General features: G+C 38.6%; 1 protein-coding gene across 1 annotated transcript; it reads right to left on the reverse strand.

Moving 5' to 3' along the window:
• Positions 1-4,694: 4,694 nt before the first annotated feature.
• Positions 4,695-19,940, reverse strand: Pbsn (probasin). Its single transcript, NM_019125.1, has 7 exons — positions 19,820-19,940; positions 17,920-18,059; positions 14,909-14,976; positions 12,850-12,960; positions 11,834-11,935; positions 11,201-11,228; positions 4,695-4,900 (listed from the first exon to the last, which is right to left on the reverse strand). Exons 1-7 carry the CDS (start codon positions 19,898-19,900, stop codon positions 4,897-4,899), a joined length of 534 nt encoding a protein of 177 aa, NP_061998.1. The 5' UTR covers positions 19,901-19,940; the 3' UTR covers positions 4,695-4,896.
• Positions 19,941-21,113: the final 1,173 nt, after the last annotated feature.

Consider the following 21,113-nt stretch of genomic DNA (forward strand, 5'->3'; position numbering starts at 1 on the left):
AGATTTGTACAATAAGAAGTTCAAGACTCTGAAGAAAGAAATTGAAGAAGTCCTCAGAAGATGGAAAGATCTCCCATGCTCATGGATTGGCAGGATTAATATAGTAAAAATGGCCATTTTACCAAAAGCAATCTACAGATTCAATGCAATCCCCATCAAAATACCAATCCAATTCTTCAAAGAGTTAGACAGAACAATTTGCAAATTCATCTGGAATAGCAAAAAAAACCCAGGATAGCTAAAACTATTCTCAACAATAAAAGGACTTCAGGGGGAATCACTATCCCTGAACTCAAGCAGTATTACAGAGCAATAGTGATAAAAACTGCATGGCATTGGTACAGAGACAGACAGATAGACCAATGGAATAGAATTGAAGACCCAGAAATGAACCCACACACCTATGGGCACTTGATTTTTGACAACGGAGCCAAAACCATCCAATGGAAAAAGGATAGCATTTTCAGCAAATGGTGCTGGTTCAACTGGAGGTCAACATGTAGAAGAATACAAATCGATGCATGCTTATCACCCTGTACAAAGCTTAAGTCCAAGTGGATCAAGGACCTCCACATCAAACCAGATACACTCAAACTAATATAAGAAAATCTAGGGCAGCATCTCGAACACATGGGCACTGGAAAAAATTTCCTGAACAAAACACCAATGGCTTATGCTCTAAGATCAAGAATTGACAAATGGGACCTCATAAAACTGCAAAGCTTCTGTAAGGCAAAGGACACTGTTGTTAGGACAAAATGACAACCAACAGATTGGGTAAAGATCTTTACCAATCCTACAACAGAAAGAGGGCTTATATCCAAAATATACAAAGAACTCAAGAAATTAGACTGCAGGGAGACAAGTAACCCTATTAAAAATGGGGTTCAGAGCTCAACAAAGTATTCGCAGCTGAGGAATGCCGAATGGCTGAGAAACACCTAAAGAAATGTTCAACATCTTTAGTCATAAGGGAAATGCAAATCAAAACAACCCTGAGATTCCACCTCACACCAGTGAGAATGGCTAAGTTAAAAAACTCAGGTGACAACAAATGCTGGCGAGGATGTAAAGAAAGACGAACACTCCTCCATTGTTGGTGGGATTGCAGACTGGTAAAACCATTCTGGAAATCAGTCTGGAGGTTCCTCAGATAATTGGACATTGAACTGCCTGAGGATCCAGCTATACCTCTCTTGGGCATATACCCAAAAGATGCCCCAACATATAACAAAGACACGTGCCCCACTATGTTCATAGCAACCTTATTTATAATATCCAGAAGCTGGAAAGAACCCAGATGCCCTTCACCACAGTAATGGATACAGAAAATGTGGTACATCTATGCAATGGAATATTACTCAGCTATCAAAAACAATGCCTTAATGAAATTCATAGGCAAATGGTTGGAACTGGAAAATATCATCCTGAGTGAGGTAACCCAATCACAGAAAAACACACATGGTATGCACTCATTGATAAGTGGCTATTAGCCCTAATGCTTGAATTACCCTAGATGCATAGAACACATGAAACTCAAGACGGATGATCAAAATGTGAATGCTTCATTCCTTCTTTAAAAGGGGAAGAAGAATACACTTGGCAGGGAATAGAGAGGCAAAGATTAAAAGAGAGACTGAAGGAACACCCATTCAGAGCCTGCCCCACATGTGGTCCATACATATACAGCCACCCAATTAGACAAGATTGATGAAGCAAAGAAGTGCAGACCGACAGGAGCCGGATGTAGATCGCTCCTGAGAGACACAGCCAGAATACAGCAAATACAGAAGCGAATGCCAGCAGCAAACCACTGAACTGAGAATAGGACCCCCGTTGAAGGAATCAGAGAAAGAACTGGAAGAGCTTGAAGGGGCTCGAGACCCCATATGTACAACAATGCCAAGCAACCAGAGCTTCCAGGGACTAAGCCACTACCTAAAGACTATACATGGACTGACCCTGGACTCTGACCTCATAGATAGCAATGAATATCCTAGTAAGAGCACCAGTGGAAGGGGAAGCCCTTGGTCCTGCTAAGACTGAACCCCTAGTGAACGTGATTGTTGGGGGGAGGGCGGCAATGGGGGGAGGACGGGGAGGGGAACACCCATAAAGAACGGGAGGAGGAGGGGTTAGGGGATGTTTGCCCGGAAACCGGGAAAGGGAATAACACTCGAAATGTAAATAAGAAATCCTTAAGTTAATAAAAAAAAGTAATAAAATAAAAAGAATGCAAGTTGAACAAGACATGAGTAATAAGCCAGTAAGCAACACCCCTTCATGGCTACTGCATCAGCTATTACCTCTGGGTTCTTACCCTGTATGAGTTTCTGCCCTGACTTTCTTCAATGAGAAATAGTGCTGTGGAAGTGTAAGCCCAATAAACCCTTTTCTCCCCAATTTGATTTTTTGGTCATGGTTTCTCCTCACAGCAATAAAAACCCTAACAAGACAACCCTTATAACCCTTGAACCACCCCAAATAAATTTGATCTATCTCTCTGAAGCTGGTTCCTGTGTATGGTTATTACCATACATACTCAAAAGGCTTCCAACCCCCTGCTCCTCCCTCATTGTCTTTGCTCCACTTGTCCTCATAGACCAATATAGGTCAACAATCCTGGGCACAGGAAGGGTCACACAATGTCAGAGGTTTAATCCATTATTTGGCATGGTGATCTATGCCGAAGAAGTCAAGATTTTTCACATCTGAGTCAACAGGTAGCAGGATGAGGAACCACTGGCTCTGGCTTGGGCTTTTGAAACCACAAAGCTCATACTCAGTGACACACTTCCTCCAAGTCCACATCTTCTTATCCTTTCAAATAGTACTACTCCTTACTGATCAAACATTCAAATCTATGTGCCTATGGAGGTCATTGTCATTTAAATCTCTCTCTCTCTCTCTCTCTCTCTCTCTCTCTCTCTCTCACACACACACACACACACACAGAAATATAATGGGTGATCAAATGATAGCTGGATAAATACATGTCGAAACATGATGCAAAAACCCCAGTGTCATTACATTCATCTCGCCACAAAAACAAGTTTCTCTGCGAACAGTTGAGCATGATCATGGTCCAGAGATGCAAATATCAATATTTAGAAGGCATTATGAAAGCATGATCATAGAAGAAAACATTAGCAGGGAAATGAATAAAGTAAATAAATCAAAGCAATTCAAAGACTACATATTAATTCTTCCTGTGACCTTTCCTATTTTTAAAATATGTATTTGTGTGTGGTTTGAGTATATATGTATGTATGTTTACATGTGAATTTGTATATATGTGCATAGGTATGTAGGGAGTGTCCTTTCAACTTTAAGAAATGATTTGTGATTTAAGCTCTTCGACATTACTCTGTGTCTTAGGGTTTCTATTGCTTTTATGAACTCCACGGCCAAAAGTACCTTGGGAAGAAAAGGGTTTATTTCATCTGACAGCTTGTAGTCCATCACCTGGAGAAGTCAAGGCTGAGACCTGGAGGCAGAAACTGATACAGAGTCCATGAAGGAGTTCTGCTTACTGTCTGACTCCTCATGGTTTGCTCAGCAGTGTTTTCTGCAGTGAGTTGGAGCTGCCACTGCATTGATCACCAATCAAGGAATGCCCCACAGTTGAACTTGCTGGAAGTATTTTCTTGAGCATCTTCCCCAGATGACTATGGCTTGTGTCAAGTTGACAAACTACCAGTACACAAAGTTTTAATGCTCACTTTAAACAGCCAATATAATAATTTACCCTCCTTTCTAAAGTCTGTGACATGCCAGAATGACAAGACTCTTTGGTGTATGGTGTGTGTGAGTGAGTGTGTGTGTGTGTGTGTGTGTAGTTTTGCACCCGTGTTTGTGGATGCACATGTGTGCTTGTGAATGTTGAAGGTCACAGGATGATGTCAGGTGCTATCCTTCATGCATATCTGCATTATTTGAGTTTATTATATTTCATTTTATGTGCATTGGTGTTTTTCTTGCATGTTTGTCCACATACATGTTAGATCTCTGGGAACTGGAGTTACATACAGTTGTGAGCTACCATTTGGGTGTTAGGAATCCAACCCAAGTCCTCTGGAAGAGCGCTGGTGCTCTTGACCACTGAGCCGTCTGTTATGTCCCCTGCCTTATTTTGAGATGGTCTCTCACTGACCTGTAGTATTTCAGGTAGTCTAGCCTGGCTCCTAGCGACATCAGAGGATTATCTGTTTCTACCTCCTTCAGTGGTACTGAAATTACAGGCATGGTTCACCATGCCTGGCTTTTCATGTGGATTCTAATAATTGAACAGACATTTAAAGTTTATGTTTACATGGCAAATACTTTAACAACTAAGCTTTACCCAAGCTCCTCAAATTATCATTAATAAAATTATCAGATATTATTAACCCATACTTGCATTCAAATATATTTTTACAAAGGTGTGTGTGTGTGTGTGTGTGTGTGTGTGTGTGTGTGTGTGTGTGTAAAATCTGTGGGCACTGCTCAAGGAGTCCAGGAGAGGGTGTCAAGTCCCCTGGAGATGCAGTTATGAGCTGCCTGATGGGGTGCTAAGAATTTAACTCAGGTCTTCTGAAAGAGCAGCAAGCACTGTTAACCTTTGAGCAACCCTCCAACCCTCCTCTTCTTTTAAAAATGTCAAATAGATATTTATGTGCATTGCACTTTAGTTTCCTTTCTTCAAAGACACGTATGCAAGTGAAATAGATTTATTTAAACATTCAAAGATGTACTAATACCAATTAGAACATGGGAAAGTATGAATGAAAGAGAAAGTATGGAGACAAGAATTGTAATTTGCAGCAAATAGGAAGATATGATCTGAAAGAAAAGATTGCTTCATCTTCATATTGATGTTTCAGGTTCCAGGAAGAATATAGTGGAAAATTCCTGATGTCATCTGTAATGTTGGGAACAGAATTATTTCATATATTTAGGATAGTAACACATGATATTTGATGAGAGTGGAAAATAAAACAAACACAAGCCATTAAAGAGGCAAACAATGACAAGATGTATCATGCCTAAACATTTTACAAGATTTTGTATGTTTGGGAATATACATAAACTTTGTATGGAAATTTTCCATATGTGGAAAATTTTAATATGACAAATGATCTTATATCAAGACCTAAATTGGTATTTTTTAGAACTTACCTGTTTATTTGATGATGTAGTTTCTATGAATTTAAACTAAAATTATATATTTTTTTGTTTCAAGGTACTTTCACATTGGACTTTACCAAGCCCCATGCATCCTACAGCCAGAGTCTTTCTCCAGTCCAATATAGTAGCTGAATCCCAGAGAGAGACTAGGGGTATAACTTGCTGCCCTCAATACAAGAGAATGCCACCTCCACACTAGTAAGAATTAGTCCCCTTATGAATATTTGTCAATGTCTCCACTGAAAGAAGGAAAATGACCTAACATAAAAATGATAATTCCATAAATAGACAGAATTGTAAAAAGTGGACTTCAAGATACAGAGAAATGAACCTGGGCCCTTTCCTGTCACCATGCAAAAAACTCAACTGCAAACGGATCAAGGACTATATCATGAGACCTGGTATTCTGAAGCTGATAGAGGAGAAAACAAGGAGTGAATGTTGTCCATAGACACAGGTTTGGATTTAGATATGGGTTCTCTGAATAAGATTCTTGTAGCAAGAAAGTAAGACCAACACTGGTCAGATATCATGGAATTAAAAACTACAGCAAAAGAAGCTGTCAATTAAATTCACAGATTTCTCAGGGAATGGAGATCTTTGCCAGCTATACATGTGATAAAAGATTAGTGTCTAAAATATACAAAGAACTTAAAACAAAACAAAATGAAAAACAAAAACTATGAACATCAAATAAACCCAAAAATTAAAAAAGAATTCCCATGTGACTCAGTTACACTTTTTCTTGATATGTACCCAAATGGCTTTATATCCTATTACAGAGACCCTTGAATGTCCATGCTCATTGCAGCTAAGTTCATAATAGCTAAGAAATGAACTTGACTTAACTGCTCATCAACCAATGAATGGATCAGGAAAATGTAATATATAAGAGAATATTGCTCAACCATAGAGAAAATGAAATACAAAATTTCCAAGTAAATAGAAGGAACTGGAAATTATTGTACTCAATGAGATCACCCAGGCTCAGAAAGACAAACTCTGTGCATTCTATTTTACATGTAGATCTTAGATTTGAATCTTTTATTTTGTATGTGTAATATGGAGTATGTGAGAAAACCAGGTAATTAGAAAACAGTTTGAATTGGGTCCATGAAGGGAGTGGATCCATCAAGTGAAATGCCATTAAAACAAAGAATAAAGAAGAATAGTGGGGACAGGAAGTTTCAATCATGGAGTTGGATGTGGAATGAGGAAATTAGGGTGTGGTGGATGGCTTAACCAGAATGAAGGGTAATTAAAGACTCATATGGAAGCCTATGATTGTGAGATTAAAATATAATTAGGTAGGTGATATAATTAGGTACTGGTGACAGGGAAGATTAGAGGGGTAAAGCTGTGGGTTAAGGAGCAGGTGTGGATGTGGTTTGGTATAAGGAAGAGGGGTAGTTAACTAAAATTGAAGGTGTATGAAGAAGTTTTACAGAAATACACTAGACAAAGGGCTGCAAATTGAGATGGATGAAGTAAAAAATCAGTATTTACAGATGATAGAATAGTATATATAAACAACTCCAAAAATTCTACCTGAGACCTCCTATAGCTGATAAGCAACTTCAGCAAAGTGGCTGTATATAAAGTTAAGTCAAACAAATAAGTAGCCTTTCTCTACTCAAAGGATAAAAGGTCTGAGAAAAGAAATTAGGGAATCAAGCCCCTTCGCAATAGTCCCAAATAATATAAAATCCCTCAGTGTGACTTTAACCAAGCAAGTTAAAGATCTGTATGACATGAACTTCAAGCCTTTGAAGAAAGAAATTGAAGATCTCAGAAGATGGAAAGACCTCCCATGCTCATGGATTGACAGGATTAATATAGTAAAAAATGGCCATTTTGCTAAAAGCAATCTACAGATTCAATGCAATCCCCATCAAAAATTCTTCATAGAGTTAAAAATTCTTCATAGAGTTAAAAAGAGCAATTCTGAAATTCATCTGGAATAACAAAAACCCAGAGTAGCGAAAACTATTCTCAACAATAAAAGAACTTCTGAGGGAATCACCATCCCTGACTTCAAACTGTATTACAGAGCAATAGTGATAAAAACTGTATGGTATTGGTACAAAAACTGGCAGGTAGATCAAGGGAATAGAATTGAAGACCCAGAAATGAACCCGCACACCTATGGTTACTTAATCTTTAACAAAGGAGCTAAAACCATCCAGGGAAAAAAGAATTTTCAACAAATGGTGCTGGTTCAACTGGAGGTCAGCATGTACAAGAATCCAAATTGATCCATTCTTATCTTCTTGTACAAAACTCAAGTCCAAGTGGATCAAGGACCAGGTAAAACTAGACATGGTGAATCTAATGGAAGAGAAAGTGGGGAAGAGCCTCGAATACATGGGCACAGGGGAAAACTTCCTCAACAGAACACCAATGGCTTATGCTTTAAGAGCAACAATCAGGGTAGGGGATTTAGCTCAGTGGTAGAGCGCTTGTCTAGCAAGCGCAAGGCCCTGGGTTCGGTCCTCAGCTCCGAAAAAAAAAAAAAAAAAGAGCAACAATCAACAAATGGGACCTCATAAAATTGAAAACTTTCTGTAAAGCAAAGGACACTGTCAATAGGACAAAATGGCAATCCACAGATTGGCAAAGATCATTACCAACCCTATATCTGATAGAGGTCTAATATCTTAAAATATACAAAGAACTCAGTAAGTTAGACTTCAGAGAGTCAAATAACCGTATTGAAAATGGAGTACAGAGCTAAATAAATAGAGAATTCTCAACCAAGGAATCTCAAATGGCTTGAGAAGTGGTGGTACCCCATGCCTAAAGTCATCAGGGAAATGCAAATCAAAATGATCCTGAGATTCTGCTTTACACCAGTCAGAATGGCTAAGACCAAAAACGCAGGTGACAGCAGACATCAGCCAGGATGTGGAGAAAGAAGAACACTTCTGCATTGTTGGTGCGAATGTAAGCTGGTTCAATCACTCTGGAAATCAGTCTGGTGTTTCCTCAGAAAATTGGACATAGTACTACCGAAGACCCAGATATACCACTCCTGGGCATATACGCAAAATATGCTCCAGCATACAACAACCCGGACCTATGCTCCACTATGTTCATAGTAGCCTTCTTTGTAATAGCCAGAAGCTGGAAAGAACCCAGATGTCCCTCAACAGAAGAATGTGTAAGAAACTCTGGTACATCTACACAATGGAGCACTACTCAGCTATCAAAAATAATGACTTCATGAAATTCATAGGCAAATGGATGGAACTAGCAAATACCATCCTGACTATGGCAACCCAGTCAAAAGAATACACATGGTATGTACTCACTGATAATGAGCCCAAAATCTCACAATGCCCATAATGCATCCCACAAACCATATGGAGCATAGAAAGAAGGAAGACCAGGGTGTGGATGCTTCAGTTCTGCATTGAGCAGGGAACCAGATGATTGTGGGAGGTGGAGGGATAGGGGGGCCAGGGAGTGAGAAAGGAGGGGAAGGAAATAAGGGTGGCAGTATCAGGAACTGGAGGAAATGTTAGAGAGTTACAGAGGGTCAGGAAATCGAACAAAATTATGTAGCAGGTGGGATGAGGAACTGGGGATAGCCACTGGAGGGTCCCAGACACCAGGGAAACGTCAGGCTCTAGGACCCAACGGGGATGACTTTAGCTGAAATGCACACAGAAGGGGGAGATAGAACCTGTTGAGACCTCCTCCAGCAGATAGGCACCACTCCTCTCAAAGTTTTTAACTCAGAAATATTTCTGTCCAAAGAAGAACAGGGCCAAAAAATGGAACAGAGACTGAAGGGTCTGCCCCACCTGGGGATCCATCATGTCTGCAGACACCAAACCTAACACTGTTTCTATGGTCAGGAGGCGATTGCTGACAGCAACCTTGTGTGGCTGGTGGTTCCTGAGTAAGTCTGGCCATCAATGGACCAATGTAGATGTGGATGCTTGAAGTCAATCATCAGACTGAGCCCAGGGAACCTAATGTGGGAGCTGGCAGAATGACTGGAGGAGTAGAGGGGTATTGCAACCCCATTGAAAGAACAATATAGACTTGCCTGACCACACAGTCATTGATATATATATATCAAATGATGGCCTTGCCTGACAGCAATGGGAAAGGAGGCCCTTGGCCCCGGGGAGGCTTGATGCCCTAGCATAGGGGGATGCTGGAGCAGTGGAGCAGGAGAGTGTGGGTGGGTGGGGGAGCACTTTAATACAGGTAAAGGGGATGGGGAAGGGCAGATGTGGGATGGAGGTTTGGTGGAGGGGATAACTGGGAAGTGGGATATCGTTTGAGATGTAAATGAATGGAATGAGTAAGAAAATTTAAAAAAAAGTATTAAAAGGTTTCAGCAGAGGATTTCTGCAATTGTACATTGCTGTTTCCAGAAGATACGATTTATTCAGTGAAATTCTAATTTTTAGGCATGGGGTACCACCATACTATTTATTAGTGGAGGAGGCCTTAGAAACACCAAAATAACTTGGCTATTGACGTATCCCTTGCCTATCCACCATAACTAAATGGTAGGACACTATTGCTGAAGACACCACATGCTGTAGCTGTAGGGCATCAAGAAATCATTTTCAAATGGTCTAGAAAACTCTTCTACAGTGCTTAGATGTACTTAATAGTCTGTGCATGTGGGATGCATGCCACATCAATGATGTCATCAGGCTGCCCCTACACACTATAAAAGCATCCTTGTGTCCACTGGTGCTGCAATAAAGGCTGTACTGGGGGAACCAACCACTCTCTGATTAAATTTCATGCCAGCTCCATAGAAGGAATCTCACATCTAGGGAAAAACAGGGGTAGGTGTGGATTCCTCTTGTAATCCTTTTGCCTATGTCAATGGAGCTCATAGAGCCTATGGAGACGACCAGTGGTGATAAACTCTTATGTTTCCAAGCTACTGTCTTTAAAATACTCATAGATTTATGCTGCTCTCAACTTTGGTCAAATCACAGTTTTAAGTTTTTGTTTGTTTGGATATTGACCATGTACCTGGCTGTCCTAGAGCTCAGTATATAGATCAGGCCGGCCTGATACTCACATAGATTCATATACCTTTGTCTCCCAAGTGTTGGGATTAAGGGTGTGTGCCTCCACATCTGGCTTCTGCTCAACTTTTTACAGTAGGGAGTGGTTCATGCAGAAATTTGTAGCTGGTCAAAGGGCTGAGAACAAGTGACTGTGGATGCTCAGTCATTGATGGTCATCTGGGTAGGGAGTAGAGCCATGAAATTCTGTTTTCTGAACATGACAGACCTGTTACAATCGTGAACTCACAGCAACTGTGGTGGTCTGCACAAGATCTTGGCCAGATCAAGTCAGTTAACATTCTAGAATGGAGCAGAGGGGGACTCAGGACTACCCACTATTAACCAAAGAGCTATTGCCAGTTGATAGTTTCTGGGAGGGGGGGGGCTCCATATTTTTCTTTTTTATTCTTTTTGCCTCTCTGTCTCTGTCTCTGTCTCTATCCCTCTGTCTCTCCCTTCTTCCTTCCTTCCTTCCTTCCTTTTCTATCTTAAAAAAACATTTTTTTTTGGTTTTATGAGACAGGGTTTCTCTGTGTAGCTCTTGATGCCCTGGAACTCACTCTGTAGGTTAGGCTGGTTTAGAACTCAAAGATACACTTGCTTCTTTCTCTTGAGTGCTGGGATTAAATGCATGCGCCACCAGCTCCCTATAGTCCATTTTTCTCTATGGCTGTGGCCCCTGGTATATTACATTGCTCATGCCTTAGGAATTGACACACCCTATTTAGAAATAGCACCAACTGGACTCGTTGAGATATAATAATAATAATAATAATAATAATAATAATAATAATAATAAAATTTAAAAGTCATGAAGTATAGAGGGAGATGTGTTGTTGCTGGGTCTCTGGGGTGAGATGTGTGGGAGTAGGTAAGATCATGATACATTATATACATATATGAAAAGGTTAAGGAATAAATAAAATATTATTTTAGAAAATGAATTAAAGTTAAACTTCAAGATATAAAATGAACGTTCTTTGACTCACCTAATTCTGATCTTGTTTGGACAGGTGTCTAAAGGAGAGTGAATATGGAAAAATGATATTATTTTTAATATAATAATATTATTTTTAAAGTAATATATTGTTTTAAAACAACACTATTACTTCAAAGTAATAGAGTTCTTTAACATACTATTAATAATATTACTACATATGAACAGTTTTCATAAAAAATGCAGATAAAAAGCTAAATTTTGAATAGAGTATCTTAACGGAGGACCGTAGGAACTGAGTTTCATTTCAGGTAGATTTTGTATGTGTGTATCTAGCTGCATGGTTCATTGGTGTATCCATAGTCATGTGAATGACGTGTATACCCATGCATGCATAGGTAAGACACTGATTTTTAAACATCTTCTTTATTCATTCTACACATTGTTAGTTTTGAGACATGGTCTTTCAGGTAGATCTATTACTAGAACGTTCCTCTAGTCCCCTCCCCATTCCAGCTCTGTTATTCTTGGCTTTCTAAATGGGTGCTGAGATCCAAACTTGGGTCCTCATGCTTGTGTGCACTTTCCCCACTGAGCCATCTTCCCAAGACCCTTGATAATCAAAAATTAACATTTATTATAAAAATGCAAAATAAGAAGTTACACACGCAGGTTGCTACTATACCTGTGTCCATGACACGTTGTACATTCTCATCCTCAATGCCCATTTCTTCCACGAAGTTCATGTATTCTGTCATCTCATCCTTAGTCAGTTGCCTGCCTTTCGCTGTGTTTCATGGTGTATAGGGAAGATGTCACAACATTAGTACCCAGCACACAAATGAAATATTCTCTATTGCTTAGTCTCCTATAAAGTGCCAGTGCACAACACTGGTCCCCTTTCTCCAATAGATTGACAGTGCAAAATTATATCATTTTCCTGAGAAATCAAAGTAGTCAGTGGACCCCAGGATGTAACACTCTCTCTCATGTTTTATAACATTGACAATTTTATCAATATCTCAGTTTCCTTGCTCAATATTCTGACAAAATGCTTTGACAAAAACAATTTATGGTAGAAAAGATCACATTTACCCAGTTATAGCACATTTAATTGGGGGAAATTCCAGTGGGAGAAGTTGGGGGTGGGGAGAAGCACCAAGTCCATCGCGAGGAACAGAGATAAAAGAATGCATACAAATGTGTGCTTGCATTTATCCAGCGTTTGCAGTCTGATACAGGTCAGGATGATGTGCCCAGCAAATGCTACTGAATACAGTGAGCAGAGCCCCCTTTTGTAATCATCACTTAGTATACTACCAGAGATATGCACACAGGCCAATCTCATGAGAGAAAACCCTCGCTAAGAACTTTGCCAGCGGATTCTGAGTTGTGTCTGTTGGTAGTTGAAGCTTAATGCCTATCCTCTTGCTCCACATTGGGTGGAGACTTATGTTAATTATCATAAGACATCCACAGGTCAGTCTCCTGTGCGAAATTTCCTACTGAGACCCTTCCCAGGGCATTCTGTGTTGTGCCAAGTTGATCTTCAAAGCTCACCATCACAGCTTCAGTTATTTATCAACATGAAGAACAGAATCAGGTGCACAAACACATTGTGACCTTTGAGTTCAGAGATATGCATGTAATCATATCCTTGAATCGCACACTCAGATGACAAGTTCCATGTGTGACACTCACCCAAAACTCCAGCCACTCGTGTAACGTCATTTCTTCTGTTTCTGTTAAAATAATCAAACAGCAATATCTTCTCATTCACTGTCTTTAACATGAATGCCGTGCTCCCTTCATCTGAGATAGATAAGAAACATAAAGTCAACAGAATGAACAGACTCATTCTAACTGCACAGTTATGAATGTGTATATGGATCATACAGTCTCTAACCCACAATATTCTGCTCCATGTGTTGAAACTAGTCAAGACAAACAGGGAATTATAAAGCAGGTTTATAATTTTGTTGTAAGATATAAAATGTTTCTAATATCCCACAGTTACCTACAAATATGTAGAACCTATATTGATTTGGGTAGCGATGTTCCTGATACCAAGATGTGTGGGTGCATAAAAGGTAGCATACTACAATCCTCTTACTTGCTGAGAATAGATGTATGATTATATTTATATACACATATGTATATACATTTCATTGATCTTATTAAATTTAATGGTGGAATTGTTTATACATACTATATTGAGGAAAGATGTAATATATATAATATATATAATACATGTGTGTACATATATAGGCATTTTTATGGATCTTATTACATTTAATGGTGGGATTATCTACACATATATACACACATTGAGGAAAGCTCTCTGATTTTATATATATTATTATATATATTATGACATTTTCATGAATCTGTTCTACATTTAGTGGTCCAATTATCTAACTTTACCAATTTTTCCTCAGACACATGACAGAAAAAAAAGAGAGGGTGCCACATAGCACTTTTCTCCAAACTGAAACATTCTGTCTTGGTAGGTCATGAGATTTGAGAAGTAAAATACCCAGAAGTCTCAGGACGATTTTGAGAGTAACAACTTTCAGCAGGCCACTCCACAACATTATGGGAAACAGTGAACAAGCCCTGTGGAAGAGACTCTGACTAGCTAGCTACTCTGTAAGCCTTGCTAAAGCTCCAAGGATAAAGCTTTCAGGAGTGTCATCCAAGCTGAGTTGGGCTCTTCAAGAACACAGTCATATTTACACATGCTCTTGTAAGTGACCCCAATACACTCACTGGTTCACTAATAAGACTTCTTAAAGAGGGGAAGTGACTGTCCCAAGACCTTCCCATTGATATAATGACTGTTACTTTTCATGTCAGTGGTAACTCATTTTCCTTCTGAGACTGGTCTCATTATCTTTGATTGGCCTGAAACTTGTTGTGTAGAGTAGGATGGCTTTCAACTAAATTACATAACACACAAGGTGGGGTGGCTCTTTGGAGGGATATATGCTTGTGAGTTGATTCTGCTCCTGAATTTAAGTACAATAAATTCACCTATAAACAAGCTAGAGTTCATGACATGTTTAGTCTATCAGACTAATGTATCGGGTTAAATAGACTTTTTATGGCAGAATAGAAAATAATGAAAGTATCTTTACCACTTGTTTCATGACAAATTAAACTGATACCTCAATTATTTATATAATTATTTATATATGAACCTCAGTGTGTTGTAGGTCATATGCTTTGCCTGTCAGAACTAAAGAGATAAGACTATTCATGATACTGAAATTTATATATTGTAAATATTTTTCTCTCCAATAAAATTATAAAATTTAGATCGTTTATCATTCCATATACAAGACTCATGTTTCAGAATTGCTGGGAGTCATTTTAATAGTTGATAAAATCCTAGTTCCTCTTTTGCATCAAGTTATTTTTTGGAGTGCTCAAATTACCTTTTAATTCTCAGACTCTTGTCTGTCTGTGATTTAATTTATACTTAAAGCTAAACAAGGGAAGTGTGCTTGGTAAGACATATGCCATAGAAATAAAAAAAAGTTTTAAAAAGTCATTAAAAATAAACAAATAAACCACAGCTCTTATTAGTTCCAAAATGAGTAGGAAGAAAATAAAGAGGCTTTCTTCAAGATTCCATTTGTAATTTGTAGAGACAATTGCACTGGAATGTAGATATCCAGATATGCCAAATTCAACTAAGACTGAGAATTTTGGGAAACAACATTAAGGCTATGTATTCACCCTGGCACTGTTTACTCACACTTTGCATAGTAAACGTCTTGGGATCTCCTTCCCACGATTTTAAACTGTTGGCACTTGGCCCCTTTCCTGAAAAACAAATGCATGCATGTTGTCATATTGTCCTGATTCCACATAAATAACAGCACAGGTTATTGCAAACATTTTCCTCTGGAGATCTGTCTTAAGCACATGTTGTTGTAGGACATCTTCCTTAAATATAATTAATAACATCCTTAATGTCATCAATCACTCTGTTAGGTGTTTGCAGGTGTCTCTGTTGGGGCAGAATTAGCTTCTCTGTGTGACACCTGTTGCCTATCATGAGCCCCAACTAATGAATGTCCTTGAACCCCTGATCTTCCTGCCTCTACTCACCAAGTGCTGGGTATTGGGAATATAGGACTGCAGCTTTGTTTTGAGGATGGAATCATGAGTTCATGCTCAGAAATCACACTCCTAACACAGCTGTATCCCCAGCACCCAATAACAATTATTGATAAATAAAAAACCCAAAGTATTAAGCAAAAATTTTACCCCAATCTGAGATGAGAAATGTCTGTAGACATTGGGCTTAAAGGATGCAAGGCCACCTGGTGCAGAGCACATCTCAGTGCCCTACATACACTATAGTCTGGCTTCTATATTTACATTGGAATCATGTATTTATTTTTTGCCTGTATCATAAATATCACTAATCTTATAGGTTCTGTAGCAGCAATCACTTTGTGCATTTAAATGGATTCAAATTCAGCTTACAGTTGTATTCTGAGAAGATATAAGTTGGGATGTGCATCAACAGATCAGGAGATCCATAGAGTCTTAGGCACGGTCATGTATTCAGATCTGTATTCACTCACCAGAGGTCCATGTGACTAATAGTGACAGTCACAGCTTAGATTCTAAAATACTCTAAAAACATGGGAATAATTGGGCTGCAGATATGTCTCAACCATTATAGGCATACAACCAAAAACAAAAAATGAGAATAACCGTTTAGGCCAGGGATGGGGTTACATAAGGCCTGTTGAAGGCCTTGGAGTTCATTTTCTGTGTGTAAACAAATCACTGTGTCTGGGATGGCAATCCCTCCAGCACTATTCTTTTTGCACAGGATTGTTTTAGCTACCATAGGATCTTTCCTAGCTCCATATGAGTTTTAGCATAATTTGTAGTCTTCCCTAAAGTGAAGTCCTCCCTATCAACTGGTTTTCTGAATATCAAATGGTTACTGTAAAGTCAAATCTATTCAAGTAACATTATATGGAATGAATAGGTTGTATATTTAAGAATACACAACTAGGATTTGAAAGAAACCAAGGGAGGAGGGTAAACATGGGAAGGATTGTAGTGAGAAAATGGAAGGGGAAATGATGTAATTAAGTTTTATTTTTAAAAAAATGTATTTAAAAATAAAAATTTTATCTCTTCAACCCGCTAGTGTATACACCTACTTGATTTTAAACTATTACTCCTTTAAATAATTTTAGGTGTCAAGCATGGTGGTATCAATGTCAGACTGATTCAGGAGGATAGGTTCGCTGTCATTCTAAAAAATTAATTAAAAAGCAAAAATAAATAAAAACACAAAAAGGCTGCATGTGGTGGTGGACCTTTGAACCCAGAACCTGTGAGGTAGAGGCAGGTAGATCTCTGTGAGTTCAAGGCCAGTCTGGTCTCCATAGAGAATTCCAGGGCAGCCAGGCTATATAATGAGAACCTGTTTTTAAAAAGATATAAATTAGCAGGTGAGGGTGACACACACCTTTAATCCTAGAACTCAGAGGGTAGAGGAAAGTGGATCTCTGATTTTGAGGCTAGCCTGATCTACAGAGTAAGTTCCAGGACAACCAAGGCTACACATAGAAACACTGTCCAGAAAAATACGGTATATTTATTAATTTATTTATTATATGGGCATATATAATAAATAAAATAAAAAAGCTAACTTTTACTCTGTATTGAGTTCAAAGCCAGCACAATGTACAGAGAATCTTCCTTAGAAACTTGAATTTATAAATAATCAATTTATGAAAAGCCTCAAATATCAGCATATAATTAACAAAAACTACCTTCATCAAGGAAATATATACTTGATGGATAATAACACTCATATCAAGATAGTTTAAAAGTACTAAAACTGTCTTAACATTTATTTTGATATATATTCTCTCCCAACTGGGCTTTTGAGGAGTGATAAATAGAAAATTAAGTGATTATAAATTATGTTATTATGTTATTTTGGTATACAGTTTTGTGATGTTTAACTTCAACAAGGAGCTGATTTTGAATATGTGTTTTCCATGTGTACTTTACACCCAAGCCTGTTTCTTTCATGGTGTTCTCTAATCACCCCAGATAGAGAGATGTATCTATCATCTGTCTATATATCTACTATGTATATCTACCTACCTACCTACCTATGTGTGTGTCTGTATACATGTATCCATCTATTATTTATCTATTTATCTTCTATCATCTATTATCTGTCTACCTACATATCTATGTATATGTCTATCATCTCTCTAGCTAATTATTATCTAACTACCTACGTTTGTGTATATGTGTCATCTATCTATGTTTTAAGATTTATTTTATTTATTTCATGTATATGAGTACACTGTAGCTGTCTTCAGACACACCAGAAGAGGGCATCGGATCCCATTACAGATGGTTGTGAGCCACCATGTGGTTGCTGGGAATTGAACTCAGAGCCTCTGGAAGAGCAGACAGTACTCTTAACTGCTGAGCCATCCCTCCAGCCCTATCTACTTTTATATCTATTATCTATGTATCTATTACCTATGTATAATCATCACCCATCTCTTGATATTTTTTATTTTAATTTGGCTTGATATAAAATAAATAAATTCACTCATTCTAAGTTAAAAGTACCATACAGAGCAAAGTGATATAAGAATTCTCACTTAGTGCTGTGTGTGTTCACTGATATGAGTGTTGACTGAAAGCATTTCATTTTTCAACCCACAGACCATCAAATGAGTAGGTTCTGTCTATTGTATTATATCTTACTTAATATAAAAGTAGAGATTGATTCGGTTGCATCTCTTCCCACACTCAATGCGACGGAAGTAGGTCCTCAATGGTGAGCCTTCATTTATCTTCTCCACGCTACTGGCAGCTAAGTAAACGGTTCTCCAATTCCCTTCAATCTGGAAAAAAAATGCAGCTATGGAAACAAGGCAGGTAAAAGTATGTGACAGTTTAGTACCCTGGAATTCAAAACCCACATGCGGTAATTCACAACCTGATTATGTAATAAGGCATTATACAGCTTAGCTTCTTTTATATTCATGAATACTCTGTGCAATGAACCAAATATTGATTTCAGACCCCTTCAAGACAACTGCATCAGGCTACTCACATACCCCTCTCTAAACAATGGTGTAAAGTTCCCCATATAACAACCCTTTCTTCCTCCTCCCTGTCTGTATCAGAACACTCACACACTCATCTGTGAACAAGGCTGTAGAGTACACAAAAGAACCCCTCATAGTCCCCAACTCTGCATCCAGTTAGTCATCCCTTTTCTGAAAAATGGTGTAGGGCTTCCAATGCCCCTAACAATGATAAGTCCAGACAGTTTCTATTCAACTATATTTTCAATGTATTCTGATTTGGAGAGTAGAAATGCTGATCTGGCCTGAACTGGTTTGGGGTGTATGCATAGTAAGACAAAAACATGTTCTTCAGATGATCTTATCCTACTGGCCCCATTATGGCTTTGTGTAATTTGGCATATGTATGATTAAAATCAGATGTACCATGAAAAAGGTTACACAGAGAAATGTTTTAATCTGTCAATCAAAATAAATCTGGCCCCTTAATAACCAGCTCATCAGTCTCCTTGGGACCCCTGATAGAGACATAATAGCTTGGGGAACTTGAGTCCAGTCAGTCAAGTGGGCAGCTGTCTATCTTTGGCAGTATGCCTGTCTGTCTGTAATCTGCACTATAGCTTTGCCTTGAATGAAGTCATCTTGCTCTATCTGCAGATCTTTTAGAGTCCTTTTAATGTTTTGGATAACAGGCCAAAGTAGACAATGGTCACTGCAAGCATAACATTAGTACAATTCACCCCTTTAAATTATTTCATCATATTCATTATCATGGCTTCAATTTCTTCACAATGTGAGGAACATGAGTGGTAACATAGGAAATGATGTAGGTTTTTGATTTGCTGGCAAAGCCAGACAAACCCTTGGTGCCAGACTGATGGATGTTCTCTCTATGTCTCTCTCCAGGTCTATGTGTGTATCTGTATCTGGTCTCTCAGTATCCATCTATCACTCAGAAAATAATCACCCTTTAGACTATTCTCTCTCCCTGCCACTCTCCACTCTGAGATGTAGAGAATACTTCTAGAACATTCTTTCCCATTCCCATCTCTCTGTGTCACATAAAGACCACAAAAAGCTATCTTCAGAAGCATTATTCTCTCTGCGTATATCTTTGTCTTTGTCTCTTGGCCTCTCTCTGACTTTGTCTCAGAAAAATCACCCTTTAGACCACTCTCCCTTTCTCTATTTCTCTCCACTCCAGATGTAGAGAATTGCAACATCCAGAGGGTAGTTGTCCATCCCTAGTAACATTCTCCAGGAACTCCCTAATTTATCTCTGTCTCTATCTCTTGGTATCTGTCCCCCTGTTTTTGTTTTTCTCTCAGAAAAGCATTTATGAGATACAACTACTTCCCCCACATTTGTCACTCTCCATTACCAGATTTGGCAAATACCAACTTCTAGAAAATTCTTTCCCCCCTTTAAGGTCTTTCTGCCTCTGCTTCTCTGTCTCTTGCTGCACCTCCACCCACCTGCACACAGCCCCCTTCCAAGCCTCTATCTCTCTATCTGTTTCTGTCTCTGCCCAGCATTCCTATCACCCACAGCCCCGTTCCATGTAGGTCTGCTACCTTCTTTTTGAGATTCTTGTCTGTCATCATACTGGAGACACCTAGCACATCCAGTGTGAGCAGGAGGAGGATGACCCTCATCGTGTGTGAGCTCTGTAGGTATCTGGACCTCACTGACAAGGTGCAGAGTAGCTTCCTGCTTTTTATAGCTGCTTTTCAGGATGATTGGCATGGGCAGTGTCTTGCATCCCAGTTGGCAGTTGTACACAGACATTGACATTGTGTCATCTAGTATACAAATAGGTTCTTGGAGTACTTTACTAGGCATGGACAATGCCCAATGCCTGTCCCATTCTTCAGGCATATTTTTATTTGTGGGCTTTATGTCCCTATTAAGAAAAAGACTAAGAACAAGATGCTATCATATTTTCTTAACTGGAATGGTAGATGTTTAAACATGATGACTATTATCCATTCCTCCAATCAGATAGATGTTGGTGTAAGAATATAAAGTCTGGTCATTTTTGATCAAGTTTTGAACGCCATTGAACCTGAACTGTGGATTCATCAGCAATACTGGAGAGGCTAAATGCACTGGTGGAAGCTTTTCTGATGTTGGCACAAATGACATTTTTCACATGACCAAAGACATGGCAGTAAACTGGCCTGAGTAGATTTCACATTTGTTTGTGGAACTGGAGGTTCTAGCCTTTGTCTGTTTAAACAACTGTGATAACACGGAGCATACAGTCTTGATCCCAAAGATAAAGTCTTGCTTCTATAGATATAATTTATTGTTATTTCTTTGCAAACATCACTCAAATTAACAGCCTGTCAGTCATGACAATTATGACATATAATCCAAGAAATATCCAGAAAGCTTATTGGATAATCATAATATGTATGATTACATTTTAAATTTCTTTTTTATCTTATTTATTTTGAGTTCATGTGTATATATCTGGGTGTCTGGGCTCAGGTTCCCAGGCTTGGCAACAACGACCTGTATGTGATGAGTCATCTTACTAGCCCTGGATTTCCCCAGTTTTCAGGAACCTGTAGTGATGAGACATTTGGGAAACACAACCCTTCCACATGTCAGAATCCATTAATCTGAAATTCAGAATGTTTGAACTCACGTCTTCTTAATAGTGTATGCATATAGAGTTTTTCTTTTTAAAAGATAGTATCAGTATTTTTGCATAGAATCATGTGTAATGTTAAAACAGCCAGACAGTTTTGATTTCTGTATACACATGCATATGAAAGAGAAATGTCATGAAATACTTGATATTACAATTAGTTTGGGTCTCAGTTATACACGTAATAATTGTACTTATTAGTTTATTTGTTC

The sequence above is a fragment of the Rattus norvegicus genome, chromosome X (genome assembly GCF_021556685.1).
Source record: "Rattus norvegicus strain SHRSP/BbbUtx chromosome X, alternate assembly SHRSP_T2T, whole genome shotgun sequence".
Taxonomy (NCBI): Eukaryota; Metazoa; Chordata; class Mammalia; order Rodentia; family Muridae; genus Rattus; species Rattus norvegicus.